The sequence below is a fragment of the Megascapheus bottae genome, chromosome 37 (genome assembly GCF_031878675.1).
Source record: "Megascapheus bottae isolate mThoBot1 chromosome 37, mThoBot2.hap1, whole genome shotgun sequence".
In the NCBI taxonomy this organism is placed as follows: domain Eukaryota; kingdom Metazoa; phylum Chordata; class Mammalia; order Rodentia; family Geomyidae; genus Megascapheus; species Megascapheus bottae.
Genome location: NC_143545.1, coordinates 4,564,545 through 4,586,731, shown reverse-complemented (window position 1 = coordinate 4,586,731; position 22,187 = coordinate 4,564,545). Strand labels below are relative to the sequence as shown.

The window sequence follows — 22,187 nt, the reverse complement described above, 5'->3', positions numbered from 1 at the left end:
TAGTTCTTATCTTCCTAAGAGCCTCACTGACTTTTTCCACCCAGGCTGGCTTCATACTGGGCTCCCCACAGTTCAGCCTCATGAGTGGCTGGGATTATAGGTGTGAGCCATGGAACCCGGCTGTCTGTTACTCTTGATTCTTTCTTTAGGTGACTTGCTTGGGTTTCTGGCTGAGAAGGAAGGAAGGATGTGTGTGATTCTGGGGGAATCCCATTCACCTGTCCTTGCTGTTACCTGAGTTTATGAGAAATCTGTTTCAGACAGCCGGGGAAAACCCATCTGACCACAGCGCCCAGCCAAGAACTGCCAGGACCACTGAGGCAGAAATGAAAGTGAACTAGCTCCAGCCAGCCAGGAGGCTTAGAGGAAGGGGGCGGAGACACCTCAAGAAAATATAAACACCCTGAACCCCAGTTCTGAGCCACATCTCACCGCTCTGATCTCCCAGGGAGACTGAAGATGAATACTGAGGATTGTTCTGGAACAGAGGACAGCTCTTTTTCGCACCTGGAGAGAGGACCAGAAAGTAAGTGACCTGTGGGCTTTTTTCTTTTAGACTCTGGTGACATCTTCACATGTGGGGAGACTTTTCAAGAGCCTGGTTAGAATGTGTTGGCATGGCATAGAAGGAAGGTCAGCTTGCTGGAAGTTCAGGCCTGTAATACCAAAAGACTGAGATCAGAGGATCTTGGTTCAAAGCCAACCAAGGCAGGAAAGTCTGTGAGACTCTTATCTCCAGTGAACCAACAAAAAAGCTGGAGGTGGAAGCATGACTCAAGTGGTAGAGCACCCGTTATGAATAAGAATAAAGCTTAAGGAACAGGCCCTGAGTTCAAGTCCCGCTACCAGCATAAAATAAGATAAAATGAAGTGAAATAGAAATAAACCAGAGGGGGGCTGGGAGTTTGGCCTAGTGGTTAAAGTGCTTGCCTAGCATGCATGAAGACCCGGGTTTGATTCCTCGGTACCACATACATAGAAAAAAGCCGGAAGTGGTGCTGAGGCTCAAGTGGTAGAGCTCTAGCCTTGAGAAAGTCCAAGGACAGCGCTCAGGCCCTGAGCTCAAGCCCAGGACTGGCAAAAAAAAAAGAAAGGAAAAGAAAGAAGCCAGAGGTTAATATCTTTTAAGATCTGAGAAAATCAGATACCCAAGACAAGATAAAAAAGGAGTCCTAAGGGTGGATTTCACATGCTTTAAAAAAAAAGATCTTTCTTTGGAATTCACTTGTATCATCTCATTTGTTTTTTTTCCCCATTTAAATAGAAAAGCTAGTTACTCACCATTTTCTTCTGTCCAGCTATATCAAATGTAGGAAGAGTCACCTCTCTTAAGAGGAATTTTTTTCTCCATAAATAATAAAGCTCTGTGTGTGTGTGTGTGTGTGTGTGTGTGTGTGTGTGTGTGTGTGTGCCAGTCCTGGGACTTGAACTCACAGCCTGGGTACTCTTCCTGAGGCTTTTCACTCAAGGCTGGCACTCTGCCACTTAAGCCACAGCTCCACCTCCAGTTTTCTAGTGGTTCACTAGAGAGAAGAGTCTCCTGGACTTTCCTGCCTGGGCTGGCTTTGAACTGTGATCCTCAGATCTCAGCCTCCTGAGTGGCTGGAATTACAGGCGTGAGCAGCGGTGGGTGGCTCTAAAATTGGATTTTACCTGTGTGTGATTTAATAAGTAAGAAATAGGTGGGTCTATCTCAACTTTCCACTACTGCCCAGGACCGACAGCTGTGTTGTGAAGGAAGCGTTTTTGTCACCATGGTGATAAACAACACCTGTTAGCAACAGCTCTTCGCAACAGCTCTCGCTGGTGGAAAAAGACAAAAGTAGGTGGTTTGCAGCTGTTGATTAGTCCTGGGCAACTGAAGCTATGGAGGGATCGAGGCCAGGCTCGATACAAGCTGAGAGACAACCAAGTAGACTGGTCTCTGCACTTGCTCTCCACCTGCTCCAGTCTGTTTCTGCTGCTAATTGCGTGCAGTCATAAACAGGATGAGCTGCCTGAAGACGGAGAGGGAAGCCCCGTACCAGTGGCTTACGCCTGTAATCCCAGCCACTCAGGAGGCTGAGAGCTGAGAATCCACAGTTCAAAGCCAGCCTGGACAAGATTCATACCTCCCATTAACCATCTCCCCCCCCCGCGCCCCCAAAAAAGCCAGAAGTGGAGCTGTGACTCAAGGGATAGAGCATCAGCTTTGAGACACAAAGCAAAGGGACAGATCCCAGGGCGTGAGTTCAAGTCCCAGACCAGCAACACACAAAAGAATCTCAATATCTTGACAACTTGTACAGCTATCCAAATGCAGCGAGTTTGTACACTAAATCCATGCATATGCACACGTATGGGGAAATGGCTTATCATCTTATTGTAAATAAGAGTCTCAAGGGACTTTTCTGCCCAGGCTGGCTTTGAATCTCCATCCTCCCATCTCAGCCTCCTGAGTCGCTGGGATGACAGTGTGTCGGCCTCCTCTGTGTCTTTCAGAACGTGTCCTCCATTCCCACAGCAGATCGAGGCCCGAAGGTTCTATCCAGGTCCCTATCCCCGTGGCTGTGGCATTTGTGGTCTTCCCCACCATCCTCATCATTGCCCTGGTTGCCCTGTCTGGTGAGTTCATGGCCCCTGCTAGGCCCTCTACCCCAGGACCCACACCCTGAGGGTCTCACGTCGGCCTCGTTCAGGGGGCAGCCTTATAGGTGGAGGAAATTGTGTGAACAGTTGCTTCCATCCGGAAGGGAGTGAGGTTAATTTGGAGTTTTAGAGTCATTCCTTCATTCGTTCATGTATTCGTTTGGCGCCAGTCCTGGGGCTTGAACTCAGGGCCTGAGCACTGTCCTTGGCCTTTCTCAAGGCTAGAGCTCTACCACTTGGGCCACAGCACCACTTCTGGCTTTTTTCTGTGTATGTGGTACCAAGGAATCGAACCCGGGTCTTCATGCATGCTAGGCAAGCACTCTACCACTAGGCCACACTCCTGGCCCCTGTTCATTTGTTTTTTTCACTCCAGGCTGGTGCTCTACCACTTGAGCCATTCCTCCACTTCTGGCTTTTTCCCAGTAGTTTATTGGAGATAAGAGTTTCATGGTGGGTTTTCCTACTTGGGCTGGCTTTGAACCGTGATTCTGAACAGCTAGGATTGCAGATGTGAGCCAGAGGCACCTCGCTAGATCTCTGGGTTTAGATTCAAAGCCTGCCTTGGAATCTGTAATATGAGTCACTGTTCTTAGTCTAGTGGCTGTCTTCAAGATTTTTCCTATTTCCCTGTCATTTTCTTTTTAATACCAGCCATGGGGCTTGAACTCAGGGTCTGGGTGCCATCGCTGAGCTTCTTCTACCCCTTGAGCCACAGGGCCACTTCTGGTTTTGGGGTGCTTAATTAGAGATCCAAACTTCTCAGACTTCACTCCCTGGGCTGGTGGCTTCAAAGCACGATCCTCAGATCTCAGCCTCCTGAGTAGCTGGGATGATAGGTGTGAGCCATGGCGCCCGACCTCCTGATGATAAGACTCCAACCCCCCCATCCAGTGACAACGAGGCACGCGGAAAGGTGACAGGCCAACCAGAAAATCAAGGGTACCCTAAGACTCCGTGCTGATTCATTTCTCTCCATGACTAACAGAAACTCATCTCCTTCCCCAGTTGGCAAATACAACTGTCCAGATATCTCCATGGCTTCTGTGCCAGCAGGCAGCTGGCATTCTTCTTGTTCCCATGACTGGATTGCCTACCAGAAGAAATGCTACCTCTTGTCCACCATAACAAGCACATGGCCCATGGCCCAAAGGTCTTGCTCCAAAAATGGTGCCACTCTAGCTGTCATTGATTCAGCAAAAGACATGGTAAGGTTTGTTTTTTTGTCATGATTTCCTACATATCTGCTATTTTTTTCATTTAATCATGCCTGTGAGCCAAGCTAACCAGGAGGCTGAAATAGGAGGATCATGATCCAAAGAGAACCCTGGGCAAGAAAATCCAGGAGACTCGCCAATGAATCAGCAAAAAGCTGGAAGTGGTGCTGTGGTTCAAGTGGTAGAGCGCCAACCTTGAGCAAAAGAAACTCAGGGACAGCCCCAGGCTGAGTTTAAGCCCCAGGACCAGTAGCTGGAATGACAAGTTGGCTTGTTGGTTGAAGTGAGTTGGGTTTCTCATTAACTTAGCCTTGAATCTCAGTCCTTCTAAACTCAGCCTCCTGAGTAGCCAGGATTGCAGGCGTGTCCAACCAAACTCAGCCTTATCTACTCGTTGTTGTCATTTTGTTTATTTCTTGTTAAGCAATAGTTCGAAGGGGCTTCAGTTCCACAAGTCTGACTATAAGCACAATGCATCTTGTTCAATGTCATCATTGACATCATGTCCCCATCTCATGTCGCCTGGTTTGCTCTTACCAATGTCATTTCATTGTGTATGCTGAAAGACCTGAAATTAGATGACCCCATCCTATTACCAATAAATACAATTGTCAATAATAAATGCAAATAGTCAGCATAGACCAGCGTAGCTATGTGACCTCAGACTTATTATCTATTTCTTCAGTCAAACAACAGCTTTATGTGCTGGGAGATGGTGGCTCACGCCTGTCATCCCAGCTACTCAGGAGGCTGAGATCTGAGGACCAAGGTTCAAAGCCAGCCTGAGGCAGGAAAATCCACGAGACTCTTATCTCCAATGAACTAGCAAAATCCCAAAGTGGAGCTGTGGCTCAAGCAGTAAAGCAGCAGCTTTGAATGAAAAAATTCAGGGACAGGGCCCAGGCCCTGAGTTCAAGCCCCATGACTAACCAATAGTAGCTTTATTATACACTTACTCAGTTGCATTTATTTGTTTGTTTATTGTGTACCAGTTCTGGGGCAAGGCCTCCAACTCTGGGTTAGTTTTATACATTCAAAGCTGGCGCCCTACCACCTGAGCCACACACCTCCATTTTTAGCTTCTTGTTGACAGATTGTGAGATCAGCTGTGTCAACCACCTTCATTTCTCAGGCACATGAGGAGCTGGGATTCCAGGCTGGAACCCTAGCACTGGGCTACTTTGTTCACATCACCCTCTGTGCTTTCAGATCTTTCTTAAACGCTACGCAGGAAGTACTGCACACTGGATTGGACTGAAAAACCAAGCCAACCAGCAATGGAAGGAGACAAATGGAAGAGGAGTTAATCACAGGTAAGTCATTGGGGGACACCCCAATTCCGGGGGATTGTCTCCCCAGGACTCCTTGAGAATTCTATCTCTCTCATCTTCCATTGTTCCCAGGGTAGGAATGAAAAATCTGACCACATATGTGATAGAGATTACATGTTTGCAAAGTTGGGGCTTTTTCTCTATCTAGTTAATTTTGCTTCTGAGTAACAAGTGGTTGTCCAGGGGTGTTTTTTATTTATTTAACTTGTCCATTTGTGTACAATCGTGTCTTGATAATCAGGATTCCTCTACACTCTTTTCCGTGATCAATTTCTCCGTTCCATTTTCACACATGTGCATAGCTCACTGACACTCGGTCGGCTGTCCATCTCCTTCTCTGTTCACATGCCCCTCCCCCACTCCCAGTCCAGAAAGTTCTGAATTTTCTTTTCTTCTTTTGGTGTCAGTCCTGGGGCTTGAACTCAGGGTCTTGGCACTGTCGTCCCTTAGCTTTCTCAAGGCTAGCGCTCTACCACTTAAGCCCACAGCACCACTTCCAGCTTTCTCTGTGTATGTACTACTGAGGAATCGAACCCAGGGCTTCCTGCATGCTATTCAGCCCTCTACCACTAGGCCACCTTCCCAGCATAATTTCATGTTTTCATCAAGATGATCTTGTGTGTACATACGTCTTCACACAAGCACATCCACTGATGCACACAAGTGGGTGTATGCTCACATGTGTGTATGTATTTGACATTGTCTAATATCCAGCTACTTCTTGAAATTCTTGAAAGAATCCCGGAATTTCTTACTTTTTCTTTCTTTTTTTTTTTTTTTTGGTTAGTTGAGGGGCTTGAACTCATGGCCTGGGCGCTGTCCCTGAGCTCTTCAGCTCAAGGATAACGCCCTACCCCTTGAGCCACAGCTCCACTCCCAGTTTTCTGGTGATTAACTGGAGATAAGAGTCTCGTGGACTTCCGTGCCCTGGCTGGCTTTGAACTGCAAGTCTCAGATCTCAGCCTCTGAGAAGCTAGAATTACAGGTGTGAGCAACGGCACCCAGCTTATTATAGTCTTCATTATTATTACTTTTTTTTTTTCATGACTCCTCCTAGAATCCATTCAGTAATGGCTTCTGGTAGTTCTTTTCAACATGCTGGAGTGTGAGTCACACACTCAGTGTGGAACTATGCCAAGAGCAATCTCAACCATCAGTCAGATGAACAATGAGGGAAAAAATGTCTTCTTTTGTTTTCCAGTCTTACTCCCTGGGGATAAAGATTATTTTTTTGGTCCATCAAGAGGCTTGGGCTGTCCCTGAGCTCTTTTTGCTCAAGGCTGGTGCTCTCTACCACTTGAGCCAGAGCACCTCTCCTGGTTTTCTGGTGGTTCATTGCAGATTAAGAGTCTCATGTACTTTCCTGCCTGGGTTGGCTTTGAACTGCAGTCCTCAGATCTCAGCCTCTGAGTAGCTGGGATGACAGGCATGAGCCATGGCACCTGACTAAGTCTAATATTTTTTTGCCAGTCCTGGGCTTGAACTCAGGGTCTGAGCACTGTCCTTGGGCTTTCTCAAGGCTAGAGCTCTACCACTTGAGCCACAGCACCAGTTCCGGCTTTTCTATGCATGTGGTACCAAGGAATCGAGTCTGGGTCTTCATACATGCTGGGCAAGCACTGTACCACTAGGCCAAATTCCTGGCCCTAAGTATAATATTTTTAATAGTTTGGGTTTTTTTTTGCCAATCCTAGGCTTGAACTCAGGGCCTGAGCACTGTCCTTGGACTTTCTCAAGGCTAGAGCTCTACCACTTGAGCCACAGCACCACTTCCGGCTTTTTTGTGTGTATGTGGTACTAAGGAATCGAACCTGGGTCTTTGTGCATGCTAGGCAAGCACTCTACCACCAGGCCAAACTCCCAGCCCCAATGGTTTTTTTTTTTATAAACCTAGAGACCTTCATCACTTCTGTCTCAAAAAAATTTTAAAAAAAATGTAGGCCAGGTACTGGTGGCTCACACCTGTAATCCCAGCTACTGAGGAAGCTGAAATCTGAGGACCACGGTTCAAAACCAACCCAGGTAGGAAACTTCAGGAGACTCTTATCTCCAATGCACCACCAGAAACTGGAAGTGGAGCTGTGGCTCAAGTGGTAGAGCACCAGAGTTAAGTGAAAAAGCTCAGAGATAGAGCCCAGAGCCTTCAGTTTAAACCCCCAGGACAAGAATCATAACACACACACACACATACACACACACACACCACCAGGAATCACCCCTCACCAATAGTGGCACTGTGGCTCAAGTGGAGCCCCGGCATAGTGCCCAGGCCCTGAGTTCAAGTCCCATGAATGACACACACTCTCTGATGACATATGGGTGGCGTAATTCATGCTTAGCACTATCCCTCCACCCCATCCAGTGCTCTTCTCTTCTTTCTTGGCTCTTCTCTATAATATCAAGTTATGGATTATTTGTTTATTTGATTATTTGACTCATGTTCCCCACTTCCTACGTAAATAAACCAACAGAACCTCTAACAACATAGACACACACAGGCCACCACTCCCAGCTGATTATTCTCATGTGGCCTGGTGACAATGACATGAAATAATCCCAGATTGCTTTCTGGTTTACCAGGGTCAACGTGACGGAAGCTGAGAGGTGTGAGTTTCTCAACAGCACGGACATGGGGCAGGCAGATTGTGAGGACAGATTGCCGTGGATCTGTAGCAAAGACATCCGATAGCAAGGCAACTTTCTGGCGTGGTGGCTCACGCCTGTAATCCCGGCTCCTCAGGAGGCTGAGATCTGAGCATGGAGGCTGGACCCACCCGTCCTAGCTGGAAAAGGTCTTGTAACACTTTATCTCCAACAAACTCTTTAGGAAAAGTCAGACATGGCGCTGTGGTTCAAGTGGTGGAGCGCCAGCCTTGAAAGAAAGAATCTCAGAAACCAGAGTTCAAGTCCCACAACACACACACACACACACACACACACACACACACACATAACAACAAACTATGTGTACTCTGAGATCTTGGAACCACAAAGCTCAAGGGAAATTGCGTTGATGAATGCTGCTCTCTGATTGAAATGTTCAAAACAACAACAGCAAAAACCACTCCAGGAACAAGATTCCAACAGTGCCAGGGATTCCATCGTTCCTTTTACCACCAGTTGACATTACAGACAGACAGACAACCACATCCAAGAATGAATGGATGGTGACTGGCGCCATAACTTGAAGGGTAGATCTATTGTTCTGTGTTCAAATCCCAGTATCAAGCTTTCCTCCCTCCCCCAAACAAATAGTGACTATAAAACTATTCACGTGCACTTTATAAACTATGGAAAACCAGAAGTAATATAATGAATAGATTTAAAGTGATTATTTATTGTTGAATGACTATAAAATGTAAGCATCCTGTCAGATGCGTTCATTATTTGAAGGAGTTTAGAGGTGGGAGATCAAAATAAGAATGTGAAAATCTGACAGGCTCACGCTTGTCATGGCAGCTCCACAGGAGGCTGAGATCTGAGGATCACAGTTCAAAGCCAGCTTGGGGACGAAAGTCTGTGAGATTCTTACCTCCAATGAACCACCAGAAAACCTGAAGTGGTGCTGTGGTTCAACTGGTAGAGCGCCTGCCTTGAGCTGAAGAGCTCAGGGACAGGGCCCAGACGCAGAACTCAAGCCCCACAACTGGTGAGAAAAAAGAAAGTAAGTTAATCGATAGCACAAATTTTTATTAGTGGAAAAATGCTTATAAAATTGATACGTGTGTACCTTTCCAAACAAGTTTTGTCATATATGTTTTTCCATGTGCATTTTTTCTACGTGCAATACGGTGTTTGTATGTTGTATTCCGTGAAAGCTGCTTTTGTGTGTGTGAAAATAAAAATGATAATCAACACATTGGTTGCCAAGAAGTTCTCATTCCAATTAGACTTTAAATTAAGCACTGAGTTCAAGTCCCAGGACTCACACACACACACACACACACACACACACACACCATGGTATGGCCATAAGATCTGCCCACTTTAGGTAAGTACAATACAATGTGCTGAAAATACTAGTTTTAAATTGTGCAACCGGTATAGCGATTGGGGTCCTCAGAAATTTGCACGGACACAAAAGAAACAGCGAGCAGAATGGCTGAGGAATTTCTTTTGATGCCACTACTTTTACCCACTTGACTGAGCAAGATACAGTCACAGGGTGGTTTATCAAAGGGAAGTTTTTTAACAGTGGAAAAACAAAACAAAAAGAAAAACAAAACCAATAACCTGAAGCCATTTAGTCCAGCAAAACTCAGAATGGAGTAAGGTTGATGGGATTCAATTATATGATTGAAGACCATGACAGCACTGAAAAAAAAGACAATAATCAGGCTAGCAATAAGCTGACAAAAACTAATATACAATAATAGAATAAACTATTAATGACAATTAAAAAAAATAACAGAAAACCTTTTTTAGAAGTGGAGGTGTGGTTTGAGCAGAAGAGCACTAACCATAAGCGAGAAAGCCAAGCCAGAATATTGTGAAGTTCTAGGTTCTAGTCCTGATAAGACCCAAAAAGACAAAAAGAGAAGAAAAGAGAAAGAATTCTGGTACTAAATGTGCCAAACGCCAACTACAGTGCCATCTAGCGGCCGTATTAAGTCATGGCGTGTGTGTGTGTGTGTGTGTGTGTGTGTGTGTGTGTGTGTGAGTGTGTGTGTGTGTGTGTGTGTGTGTGTGTGTGTGTGTCCATCCTGGGACTTGAACTCAGGGCCTGGGCTCAGTCCCTGAGCTGCTTTTGTTCAAGGCTGGCACTCCACCACTTGAACCACAGCACCACTTCCAGTGTTCTGGTGGTTCATTGAAGCTAAGAGTCTCCTGGACTTTCCTTCCCAGCCTGGCTTTGAACTGTGATCCTCAGATCTGAGCCTCCTGAGCAGTGGGGATGACAGACGTGAGCCACTCGTACCCGGCAACTCACTCTACTTTTACATTAGCCGATAGCCCATTTTTGGAAAGATTGGTAGTTCATAATAATGTACATCTCAAAATTTCCAAATAATCTCAAATATTCTCGTCCCCTGAATGGTAAAGACTGAAAGTCACTGATAGGCTCGATTGCCTTGATTTATTTATTCCAAACTGCATCTCTAGATAGATATGGAGATAATAGATAGATAGATGCAGAGATAGATTGATCAATACATACATAATAGGTAAGTAGATAGCAAATAAATAGATAGTATATGATAGATAGATACATACACAGATACATAGGTAATTTATAGATAGTAGATTGTTAGCTAGATACATAAGTACATAGATTTCTAGATAGATTCATAGATTTACAGACAGATAACATAACACTACATTCTATCCCACAATAAGCAGATGCATAACTAACATCTGCAAATCCGTAGTAAAACAAAACTTGTTTTTCTAAGGAGTCGCATCATTTTGGATTTTTGAGGAGTTTATTTCTGGAGTCTGGGCTGAACAGAAGCTCAGGACCCCGCAGCCTCTGTCCCCCCGGGGCAGGGACAAAGCAGTGCAGCGTCAAGCCCGACCCCTTGAATAGTGCAGAAGGAAAAGCACGCTTGCAGGGAACTCTGTGAGCCCTGGGATCGGACAGCTGCTGCTCACAGCTGGCCATGGAAGGGTTAAACAGACAGCTCTGAGAGGGTGAAGAAACTGGGGTGCCCTCAGACTGGGCAGCTTGTAAGCTGGACAAAAGACCTTGACAACTTAGCTAAGTGCACCTCTTTGTGGCTGGACTTTCCCTGGCCTGCAGTCTCCTGTCTTGAAAGAATAAGTGGCTCCCACAAACTCTGTTTTAGCTCTGATTGTGCCTTGTTGTTTGTTTTTTACAGTTCTGTGGCTTGAACTCAGGGCCTGGGCACTGTCCTTGGGCTATCTCAAGGCTTGAGCTTTACCCATTGAGCCACAGCACCATTTCCAGCTTTTTCTCGATGTATATGCTACTGAGGAATCGAACCTGGGTCTTCGTGCATGCTAGGCAAGCACTCTACCACTAGGCCAAACTCCCGGCCCTGATTGTGATATTAATAGAGATGCTTTACGTATTTCCATGCATTCCTGGTACTCTTCCCGGGGCCCAGGTACAGGAGGTCCTGGGGGGGAGGGGGCCTAGTCCCCAGGGAGTCTCATCTGTCATCTCTCACTGCTCCATCTCTACCTTTCCTAATGTTTTTCAACCCTGGTATCCTGTCATGCTGCCTTGGGTTGTGGTTAGCAAAATACACACACACACACACACACACACACACACACACACACACACACACACACACAGAATAAAAAGAAAAAGAACGATAATAACTGTAATCTACAAAGGACATTCTATTTTCTTCCACCTTCTCAAGCAGAGATACAAAGATGGAAATGTCTTGGTAATGCGCCGGGAGTTTGGCCTAGTGGTTAAAGTGCTTGCCTAGCATGCACGAAGACCCAGGTTCGATTCCTCAGCACCACATATATAGAAAAAAGCTGGAAAATGGTGCTGTGGCTCAAGTGGTAGAGCTCTAGTCTTGAGAAATCCCAAGGAGAGTGGTCAGGCCCTGAGTTCAAGCCTCAGGACTGGCAAAAAGAAGAAAAAAGAATTTAGAGTTCCAGTATTCCTAGCTCATCTTGGGGGGGGGGTTCTTCCCATGCACCCCCATGCCATTTTCTCCCACAATGTGGTGGTAACATCTCTGTGCCACATGCACTGGGAAACTTGCCAGAAATTTCTAAAGACCCAGCAAGCCTGGGGCAAATCCCTCTGGGAAGTCAACACAGGCAGTTTCTCCTCTGCCCAGCAGAGGGAGTAAGCCGGGCTGCCATGCCGGCTCTGTGGCTGGCTGGGTGGAATTCTGATCTAGAAGAAAAAAAAAAGAGGGGTACACACCTCCTTGCGACACCCCGGCTCCTGGGGGGCTGGGATCTGAGAGTCAAGGCTCAAAGCTGGAGCCAGCAGGTGGCCTAGGCCTCCAGAAAAGATTCCTGAATCTAGAACCATCTAGAACCATCTAGATAGTTCCCATCTATGCTAGTTAATAGTAAACCGTGAGTTCTGTCTCAACCCCAAAACATCTCTTTCTTTTCGGTTAATTTTCTGTCCATCGTGGGGCTTGAACTGGGGGCTCGAGTGTTAGCCCCTGAGCTCTTTAGCTCAAGGCTGGAGCTCTACCACTTGAGCCAAAGCACCACTTGCAGCTTTTTGCTGGTTCATGGGAGACAAGAGTCTCAAACTATCCTGCCCCAGGCTGACTTTGAACCACGATCCTCAGATCTCAATCTCCTGAGTAGCTGGGATTCCAGGCATGAGCACGAGTGCCCGGCCAAAATGTCTTTTTTCAGCTTCAATATTCCTTCTGTCTCACCTAAGTCACTCCCACCATCTGTTAAAAACATTCTCCACCCTGGCTGGTTGGTTCACTATCTACTTCCCCAATAAATTCACCTTTTCATATGAAAAAAATGCTCTTCAGAAATCTTAAAACTTTTCTGACCAATGTACAAATGAGGTCATGTCTTCACAGCACACCGGCTGGTTTCGGGTAACTTTCTGGTGTGGGTATTTTACCACCACAGCTGTTTCGTTGGGAATCCGAGTCTTCACAAAGTCTCTCTGCTATGACCGAATTGAAACTTTTATTTGTCCTATTTGTGCGTGGATCTGAACACAGTGATCAAAATAATAATAAAATAATAATAATAATAATCTCCGACTCATAGAAATCTAAGCTTGGTCTAAAACTTCCTTTCACCTTCACTGTGGCTGTTACAAAATGACAACAGGTGTGTATTCTATGATTCGTGTGTGTGTGTGTGTGTGTGTGTCCCATTCCTGGGCCTTGAACTCAAGTTCTGGATGCTGTCTCTGAGCTTTTTCCCCTCAAGGTTGGTGCTCTACCACTTGAGCCACAGCACCACTTCTGCCTTTTCTGTGGTTTACTGGAGGTCAGGGTCTCCTGGATTTTCCCAGCCCTGGACTGGTTCGAAACCACACTGAGATCCTCAGATCTCAGCCTCCTGAGTAGCTGGGATTACAGGCCTGAGCTCTAGCACTGGATGCTCATGGTTTGTTTGTTTGTTTGTTTTACTAAGCTGGGAGTTGTTGTACAATGAGAAAGACACCAGCGTGAGATCGTGGATTTTTAAGCTCACGTTCAGACCAAGCATGAAACATTTCCACTTTCTTCTCCTCCGTCTCCAGTAAGAAGCCACAATGGTAGCCTGGGAATTCCCTGATCTTGCCAGGGAAAAGAATAGAAAAACACCAACAAAAATAAGCCAGACTCGGGACCAGAAATGTGGCCTAGTGGTAGAGTGCTGGCCTCGCATGCACCAAGCCCTGGGTTCGATTCCTCAGTACCATATACACAGAAAAAGCTGGAAGTGGAGCTGTGGCTCAAGTGGTAGAGTACCAGCCCAGAGTTAAAGGGCACAGAACCACGTTCTGGAAGTTTCCAGGAAGAAGCTTATACAAGATAAAGAATAAGCAAAAAGGCTGGTGCCTTCGAAATACTTAAAAAAAAATAGATTACACTGTGTTTCTCTAATAGCAATAATGAGAAGGCATGAGAGAAAGAGAAAAAGAAAGCAATAAGAAAGGAAAAAGAGAGGGAGGGAAGGAGGGAGGGAGGGAGGGAAGAAAAAGGAAAGGAAGAAAGGGGAGGAAAGAGCAGACACAGGAGTCGGGGGTGGGGGGGTCACCCATCTCTCCTTACCCTGGCATGAAGATGTCTTTAGGTTGGAAGGTTTGTTTTATCAAAGAACCTTATTTAGTACTACAACAGGCAATATGCATAGAAAATTATTTCAGCAGTAATAACTGCCTTTAGCCATTAATATCCGTCAGCAGCTTATAAAAATGTGTTGATAATTATGCTGAGAAAGTATGCTATAATAAGCATCGTTAAGATTCTTAGGCATCAGTAGATTATGTTATTTTGGTTCTTTTATTTAAAGAATGTATTAACATTGATTGTTGCATCGTATTTCAAACGACGTGTTTAACAAACAAGTATTCAAGAAGGGAATCTCTATAGACAATTGCTGGCACTTAGATTTTAGAATGTAATTAAAATTAGGCTGAGGGTTTGTATGTCATAGATACATATTAATCTATGAAATGAAACATTATGTCTAGAGAGTCATAAATGTTTATGTCTATGTAGTTGTGTGTGTCTGTGTAGTGGTGTTTGTCTTTAAGTTCCTCTACAAAGGAGCTGGCATTTAGCAAAGCTGTCTATGAATATCATATCTCAATACATTTACTGATAAAAATACAATAGTATAATATATGTATTGCTAATCACCATAGGTAAAGTCTAATATGAGATAAATTGTAAAATATGCCATAATATTGTATAGCATACTATATAATATAACAAATGTACTGATGGATATTAATTTACATAGAATAGATTATTTTACATATAATATTTTATAATGTATGATAAAATAACTGATCATGATTCATCGTCAGTACATTATAATAGGACACATGATTGGTGATTATTAATAGTGGAAGCAGTTAATTGTCAGTGAAGTACAATTGACTAATAGTCATTAGGGATATAGCACACATATTAATAGTTAATCATGAGTAATAGCAATCTATCGATGTTACTTATATTATTACCATGTTAGTCAGTTAGTAGCATCACTGATAAGCGTAAGTATTAATAAGAATTAATGGGGTAGTGTGGAAGCTGATAATGATTCTTCATCAGTAAGTTCCATTTTATTGGAATCCACGGGGAATTCGATATGGGGCTAAAATGAGCTGAATCTCGGGCATCACCGCTGGATTGTAATGGAGGGGTTCATAATGATGACTCAGTCGCTGGTGACCCTTGGCCAGGGGGCACTGGTGGGCTGAATAGAATACTGGTGCTGGTGGTGGTTGTTGGGGGCCCTGCCCCCCTCCCCCTCCCCCCCTCCTCTTGGGGTTTGGTGCTGTGGTTCGCATGTCTTGGTTTTCTTGCTGTGGTTGTGATGTTGGGCTTCCCTGGCTCTCCCTCACCTGGGTCTGTCGCGTGACACCCACCTCCTGCTTTCTAGAAAGCAGAAGTATAAATAGAGCCACTTCCCCTCTGGTCCAGGCTGGCTGGAGAGGCAGCAGCGTGCAGAGCTGGGGTGAGTGTGCAAAGCTGGGGTGAGTGTGCACAGTCCCTGGGGTGGGGGAGTGTGCAGAGCCCAGGCCACACTTTGAGACCAGAACATCTGGATCCCTGTGCAGAGCTGGCAGGAGGAGTGGGAGGGAAACTTTTCCAACAGAGTGTGCCTTGAACATGGCGAAGGGGTGTGTGTGTGTGTGTGTCCCGGCACTTGAACTCAGGGCCTGGGCACTGTCTTGACCTGTTCAGCTCCACTTGCAGTTCTCAGTTGATTCACTGGAGATCAGAGTCTCACAGACTTTCCTGCTTGGGTTGGCTTTGAACCTGGATCCTCAGATCTTAGCCTCTGAGTAACTGGGATGACAGGCTACAGATCAAGCAGCAGAGTCGCTGAGTTTGGCTAGTGTTGAACCAGTGTGGGATGGACATGGAGCTGGGGGCGAGCTGGTAAGAGCTCCGAGGGACAGACTAAACTTTGAAGCTATAGCTTCCCTCCTCCTCCTCCTCCTCCCCTTTTCCTCCTCCTCCTCCTCCTCTTCTTCCTCTCTCTCTCTCTCTCTCTCTCTCTCTCTCTGTTGGGTCCTAATCTTTACATGACCACTATACTTTCTTTTTCTTCTCCTTTTTTCCTTCCCTGGTCCTGGGGTTTGACCTCAGGGCCTGGGCATTGTCCCTGAGCTCTTCAGTTCAAGACTATCGCACTACCACTTGAGCCACAGCACCACTTCCACCTTTTTCTGTGTCTGTGGTACTGAGGAATCGAACCCGGGGCTTCACACAGGCTAAACAAGCACTCTTCCACTAGGCCAAACTCCTGGCCTGTGCTTGACTTCTTGGTGGGCTTCTCTGTGTATTGATTTCCTTTCCCAGAAGAGTGATTCTGACATGGAGATGGAGCTGAGGACTCCGGCGGATTTGCAGACTTCAGGTAAGGTAGGCTGGGATGGGATAGCTGCTAGACGCCATTTGCCAAAGTCTCGAATCCATCCTGAGCCAAACCTTTCCTAAAACCACCCCAGCCGTCCTCTTCTTCCTCTGCGTCCAGAAAATGTTTTCATGACAGCCACGGGGTGTGAATGGAAGATTTTTTGTTCTGCTATCTAGGCAGTTTGGTTTAGCTAATGTTGTTTAAAAACAAAAATAAAAAGGTTGGGCCTGGAGAGTGACCTAATGGTAGAGTGCTTGCCTAGCATGCACAAAGACCTGGGTTCGATTCCTTGGTACGACATTCATAGAAAAAGCTGGAAGTGGAGCAGTGGCTCAAATGGTAGAGCTCTAGCCTTGAGAAAACCCAAGGACAGTGCTCAAGCCTTAAGTTCAAGCCCCAGAACTGGCAAGGGGAAAAAAAGAGTCTCATGGATTTTCCTGCCTGGGCGAGTCTTGAACTGACATCCTCAGATCTTAGCTGGGATGACTTCATATCTTTGAGTGCTGATGAATTTTTTTACAAACAGCTTAAAAATGTGACAATATGTGAGACATTTTTTTTCCTTGGGAATGCTGACAAATCTGCATTTTAATTTTGTTTGAATTAACAAGGCAATATTGTGCCTTGGATCTCATTAAAAACCTGATCCGTCTAGAATGTCAGCCATATCTCGTCATCTTCAATGGACAAAACATTGTACATTTGAAAATCCTGCTTATCTCTAAGCATTTAGCATTTTATGCCAGTCTAAAGGATATTGTGCAATTTGCTTTCTATGGGTCATTGCAGGCACAGGGAAAAATTCGTTTGGAATTGCTTGATCTTCATCGTGCTTTTTGCCATATTCTAAATGCACTAGTCTTGTCAGATGGGTTGATTTTTTTTTTTGCCAGTCCTGGGCTTGAACTCAGGGACTGAGCGCTGTCCTTGGCCTTTCTCAAGGCTAGAGCTCTACCACTTGGGCCACAGCACCACTTCTGGCTTTTTTCTGTGTATGTGGTACCAAGGAATCGAACCTGGGTCTTCATGCATGCTAGGCAAGCACTTTAACCACTAGGCCAAACTCCCTGCCAGGTTGATTTTTTTTAATAGGAAATAATATCTTATGTGACTTTATCATTCAAGATCAATCTGGACCTCAGGGAGATTCTGAAGATGCCCCCGTGGAGACTGGAACGAGAGCTCTTATCTTGAAAATCAGTGTCGTTCTCATCTTTCTGCTGCTTCTGTTAACAGCCGTGGTGACCACAGTTTTGGCACGTGAGTTGTGGCTTTCCTCCAATCACAATTCGGTGCGCCACTTATGTTGTAAAACACTGGGATTTGCCAAGCACCAGGGCAGTGGCTCACAGCTGCAATCCCAGTGACTCAGGAGACTGAGATTGATTAGAGTTTGGAGCCGGCCCTGGAAGGAAAATCCATGAGACTCTTATCTCCAGAATGGCACAAGTGAAACTGTGGTTCAAGTGGTAGAGCACCAATCTTCATATATATATTTTTTTGCCAATCCTGGGCCTTGAACTCAGGGCCTGAGCACTGTCCTTGGGCTTTTTCAAGCCTAGAGCTCTACCACTTGAGCCACAGCTCCACTTCCAGCCTTTTCTATGTATGTGGTACTGAGGAATTGAATCCTGGTCTTCATGCATGCTAGGCAAGCACTCTACCACTAGGCCGAACTCCCAGCCCCTAGAGCACCAATCTTGAGTGAAAAGGTTCAGGAACAGTGCCCAGGCTCTGAGTTCAAGCCCCAGGACTGGCACTAAAAGGAAAAAAAAACAGGAGAAATCTTAAGACACCACAGCACTGCATGTGGTTTCTTACTGGAAAGAAATGTTGTTATGAGGTTCAAGATTCTCTCTCTCTCTCTCTCTCTCTCTCTCTCTCTCTCTCTCTCTCTCTCTCTCTCTCTCTCTGTGTGTCTTTATCTGTCTCCAATAGATAGACAAATAGGTAGGGAGGGAGGGAGGTAGACAGATGACAGATGATAAAAAGACAACAGATAGCAGACACATAGACAGACAGACAGACAGATAGCAGGCAAATAATAGTAGACAGGCAGACAGAGTACAAGGTAAATAAATAGCAATAAATAGATACAAAAATAGACTAATTGGTAGGTAAGTAGATAGATAGATGACATGATAGGTAGCAGATAGATAGATAATACAATCTACATGATAGGAAGAAAAATAGACAGATTAGATAGATAGATTGCATACATAGATGCATGGATAGATGGAAAGCAGACAAATTACGATAGGTAGGTAGACAGACAGGTGGATGTGGCAGTGAAACAGACACTGGTAAATAAATGATAGATGATAGACTAATCTATCTATAAATTATATGTCATATACCATCTGTAATCAACGCCCAGCTTGTGATATGTACTCACGGATGCATTGCCATGAAGTGAACATATCACATTGGGTGATCTGTACACAGAGCTATGGAAAGAGGCAGGAATGGCCGGGGTCTCTTTAGCAAGGATGAGGGTGGGAGGTGAGCTTGAGCCACCTGAGAAATGTCTCCAACACGAGCGGTATTGACACCAACAGGAATGTCTCCTCACAGGAAGCATTTCTCTTACAACTTAATCAGAAAGTAAAAGAAGAAAGAATAATCTAGGAACTTTCTTTGGGGGAAAAAAATGGAAATTAAGGACAAAAGGGCCCAAACTGTTCAGAATGAAGAGCCTGGGCTCATGGCGCTGGAGAAGGAATGGCATTCAACGGAATGGATAAAGTTTGAACTTCAAGTCTACATCCCTGGGGGGGAGGGGTAGATTTTGGGTCCTTTGGGATTTTCAGACTTTGATTCCGTCGTTTGTAGTGGGAAACTGCAAATCCGTCACTGACCCTGCGCCATGCCTAGACCCGTGGATCGGCTACCTGCAGAAATGCTTCTATTTTTCTGAAAACACAACCACCTGGGAAAGGAGCCAAAAGTTCTGTGCCTCGCATGAAGCCACTCTGGTGATGGTAACCACCACCCAAGAGCTGGTAAGTCAACGCTCTCGGATCGGGCTCCTCTTTTTCTCTTAGCCCTGTGCTGGGGCTTGAACTCAGGGCCTGCGTGCTATCCCTGAGATTTGGTGCTCAGGGATGATGCTCTACCATTTGAGTCACACCTCCACTTCTGGCTTTTCTCAGAGTGTGCTTCAAACCTAGGTCCTTAGATCTGAGCCTCCTGAGCAGCTGGGATGACAAACCTGAGCCTGTCCAGCTCCTGGCTCATTTGATTTTCAGTTGTGAGCAGAGATACTTAGAAATAATACAGAGCTGGGCGCCAATGGCTCACGCCTGTCATCCCAGCTACTCAGGAGGCTGAGATCTGAGGATCATGGTTCAAAGCCAGCGCAGGCAGGAAAGTCCATGAGACTCTTATCTCCAACCAGAACCAGACATGGAGCTGTGGTTCAAATGGTAGAGCACCAGTCTTGAGCATAAGAGCTCAAGGACAGTGCCCAAGCCTGAGTCCAAGCTCCAGTCTCACACACTCACACACACACACACACACGGAGTCTTTTTTGAAAGCTGAAGGAGGAAAAGCCACCCCAAAAGATTATTCCAAACTTAATGCATCCCTTGAACTCACCTGGGAGAGCACAAACATTGTGTCAGCCAGGTGTGGGATTCAGAAGAGATGTGTGCAACCCAGGACTTCATGTCAACCCTGTACCTCTTTCTTCTGAACACATCAGGGGGTCACCCTGTGGATATGAATCCTTGAATCATTCCAGGACTTCCTGAGACGATATTCAGATTCTTCTCAGTACTGGATTGGCCTCAGTCGCCAGCCAGGACAAGTGTGGCGATGGGTGGATGGAAAGCTGTCTACTGACCGGTAAGTTCTGGTTTACCATTTCCATCCCTGAGCCAGCCTCTCCAGATCCCAGTTCAAATCCACCCCTTTCTTGTTCTTAGAATATCACTGTGACGGGCTGGGAGTTTGGCCTAGTGGTTAAAGTGCTTGCCTAGCATGCACAAAGACCCGGGTTCGATTCCTTGGTACCACATACATACAAAAAAAAAGCCGGAAGTGGTGCTGAGGCTCAAGTGGTAGAGCTCTAGCCTTGAGAAAGTCCAAGGACAGTGCTCAGGCCCTGAGCCAAAGCCCAGGACTGGCAAAAAAAAAAAAAAAAAGAATATCACTGTGACTAGAACCAACATGGCCCCAGAGGGGTGGGGGGAGATGGTAAATTCATCACAAATAATTTAATTCTTTTTATTGTCAGTCATGGGATTTGAACTCTGGGCCTGGGCGATGTCCCTGAGCTCTTCAGCTCAAGGTTACCACTCTACCACATTGAGCCACAGTACCAGTTTAGTTCTTATCTTCCATTTTCCTTCCTTCATTTACTTATCTTGCTGGTTCTGGGACTTGAACTCAGGGTCTGGGCCCTGTCCCTGGGCTTTTGTGTTCTACCACTTGAGCCACACAGCTCCACATCTGGCTTTTTGGTGGTTCACCGCAGATAAAAGACTCATAGATTTTCCTGCCTGGGCTGGCTTTGAACCGTGATCCTCAGATCTCAGCCTCCTGAGTAGCTGGGGTGACAGGTGGAGCTACCATTACCCAGCAATTTAATAGCACAATGCTTGCTGGTCATTGCATCATCTGATTTCCACAGATTTCTTGAATAACAAAATATTCTACATCATAGCTGGGCTCCAGTGGCTCACACCTGTCATTCTAGCTACTTAGGAAGCTGAGTTCTGAGGATCACAGTTCAAAGCCAGCCAGGAAAGACAAAGTCAAAACACTCTTTATCTGCAATTCACCAGCAAAAAAAAAAAAGGACTGAAAAGAAGGGAGAAAGGTAGATAAGAATCCGATGTATGGCTTACAAAATTAAGAAGAGGGAGAGAAGAGGTGAGTAGGGGAAGGGGTGTGAGAATGCTGGAAGAGGTGATATGGATAAAGATATATTGTATTCATCAACTGCTTTGTTAAATGGACACTTCTTTCCGCAACTAACTACTTAAAGATAAGAATAAGTGTAAGCAAATTGGGCTGGGAATGTGGCTTAGAGGCAGAGTGCTTACCTAGCATGCAGGAAGCCCTGGGTTTGATTCCTCAGTACCACATACACAGAAAAAGCCACAAGTGGTGCTGTGGCTCAAGTGGTAGAGCACTATCTTTGAGCAAAAGAAACTCAGGGATAGCACCCAGGCCCTGAGTTCAAGCCTCAGGACTGTCAAAAAAGAAAAAAAAATCTGGGAGTTTGGCCTAGTGGTAGATTGCTTACCTAGCATGCATGAAGACCCAGGTTCAATTCCTCGATACCACATACACAGAAAAAAATAGCTAGAAGTGGGGCTGTGGCTCAAGTGGTAGAGCTCTAGCCTTGAGAAAGCCCAGGGACAGTGCTTGGGACCTGAGATCAAGACTCAGGACTGGCAAAAAAGAAAAAAGAAGTAAATAAATAGGGGAAAAAGCTGGACTGGAGGCATGGTTAGAGCAGTAGCACACCAGCATGGAGCAGCAAAAGACAAACGCTCACATATTTAAAACATCTGGCAATAAATCTTACATTTCCCACCGTAGAATAGAAGGCAGGTATTTTTTTTTTAAGTTTATAAAAGCTACATTTTAGACCAACATGAAAGCCATGTGAATTCGTTTGGCGTTGAGTTGCACACACTACTGGTTGCAAGAAAACCATTTTCTCCCCTCTCTCATGCGTCTGCTGAGAGCTGGCAAATTCGGGGACTCTGTTTCCCTATGTATTTTGCTGCAGGATCAAGGTGATTGGAGTCGGAGAATACGCATACCTGCACAGAAATGGGGTGGGCTCGGCCAGTAGCCATTTACGCCGGAAGTGGATTTGCAGCAGACCAGCTTCCACCATGCCAAGGAATTAACCCACGGCCACGGGGAAGCAGCCAACATACCATGCAAAATTTATTCCCGATATATAGATATTACATTACATATATATTACATTAATGTAATATATATTACATTAATATACATTGGTATACATCCCTATACATCAGTAATA

General features: G+C 45.4%; 2 protein-coding genes across 2 annotated transcripts; both read left to right on the top strand.

Annotated features, from left to right (window-relative positions):
* The first annotated feature begins 447 nt into the window (after nt 1-447).
* LOC150042117 (early activation antigen CD69-like) lies at nt 448-9,013 on the top strand. Its single transcript, XM_090325132.1, has 5 exons — nt 448-526; nt 2,482-2,604; nt 3,637-3,836; nt 5,055-5,158; nt 7,757-9,013. The coding sequence occupies exons 1-5, from the start codon at nt 460-462 to the stop codon at nt 7,863-7,865; spliced, it is 603 nt and encodes a 200-aa protein (XP_090181258.1). The 5' UTR covers nt 448-459; the 3' UTR covers nt 7,866-9,013.
* A 7,124-nt stretch (nt 9,014-16,137) lies between these two features.
* Nucleotides 16,138-22,047, top strand: LOC150042116 (C-type lectin domain family 2 member D-like). Its single transcript, XM_090325210.1, has 5 exons — nt 16,138-16,180; nt 17,417-17,440; nt 19,055-19,182; nt 19,923-20,026; nt 21,924-22,047. The coding sequence occupies exons 1-5, from the start codon at nt 16,138-16,140 to the stop codon at nt 22,045-22,047; spliced, it is 423 nt and encodes a 140-aa protein (XP_090181336.1).
* Nucleotides 22,048-22,187: the final 140 nt, after the last annotated feature.

What these genes read in the sequence shown, in the direction of transcription:
- LOC150042116 (XM_090325210.1), top strand. Translation starts at nt 16,138, where the DNA reads ATGGAGATGGAGCTGAGGACTCCGGCGGATTTGCAGACTTCAG. An exon ending in GGCGGATTTGCAGACTTCAG is followed by an intron (nt 16,181 to 17,416) that starts GTAAGGTAGGCT and finishes TTCTGTTAACAG; the next exon opens with CCGTGGTGACCACAGTTTTG. An exon ending in TAACCACCACCCAAGAGCTG is followed by an intron (nt 19,183 to 19,922) that starts GTAAGTCAACGC and finishes GAATCATTCCAG; the next exon opens with GACTTCCTGAGACGATATTC.
- LOC150042117 (XM_090325132.1), top strand. Translation starts at nt 460, where the DNA reads ATGAATACTGAGGATTGTTCTGGAACAGAGGACAGCTCTTTTTCGCAC. An exon ending in TGCCCTGGTTGCCCTGTCTG is followed by an intron (nt 2,605 to 3,636) that starts GTGAGTTCATGG and finishes CTCCTTCCCCAG; the next exon opens with TTGGCAAATACAACTGTCCA. An exon ending in TTGATTCAGCAAAAGACATG is followed by an intron (nt 3,837 to 5,054) that starts GTAAGGTTTGTT and finishes CTGTGCTTTCAG; the next exon opens with ATCTTTCTTAAACGCTACGC.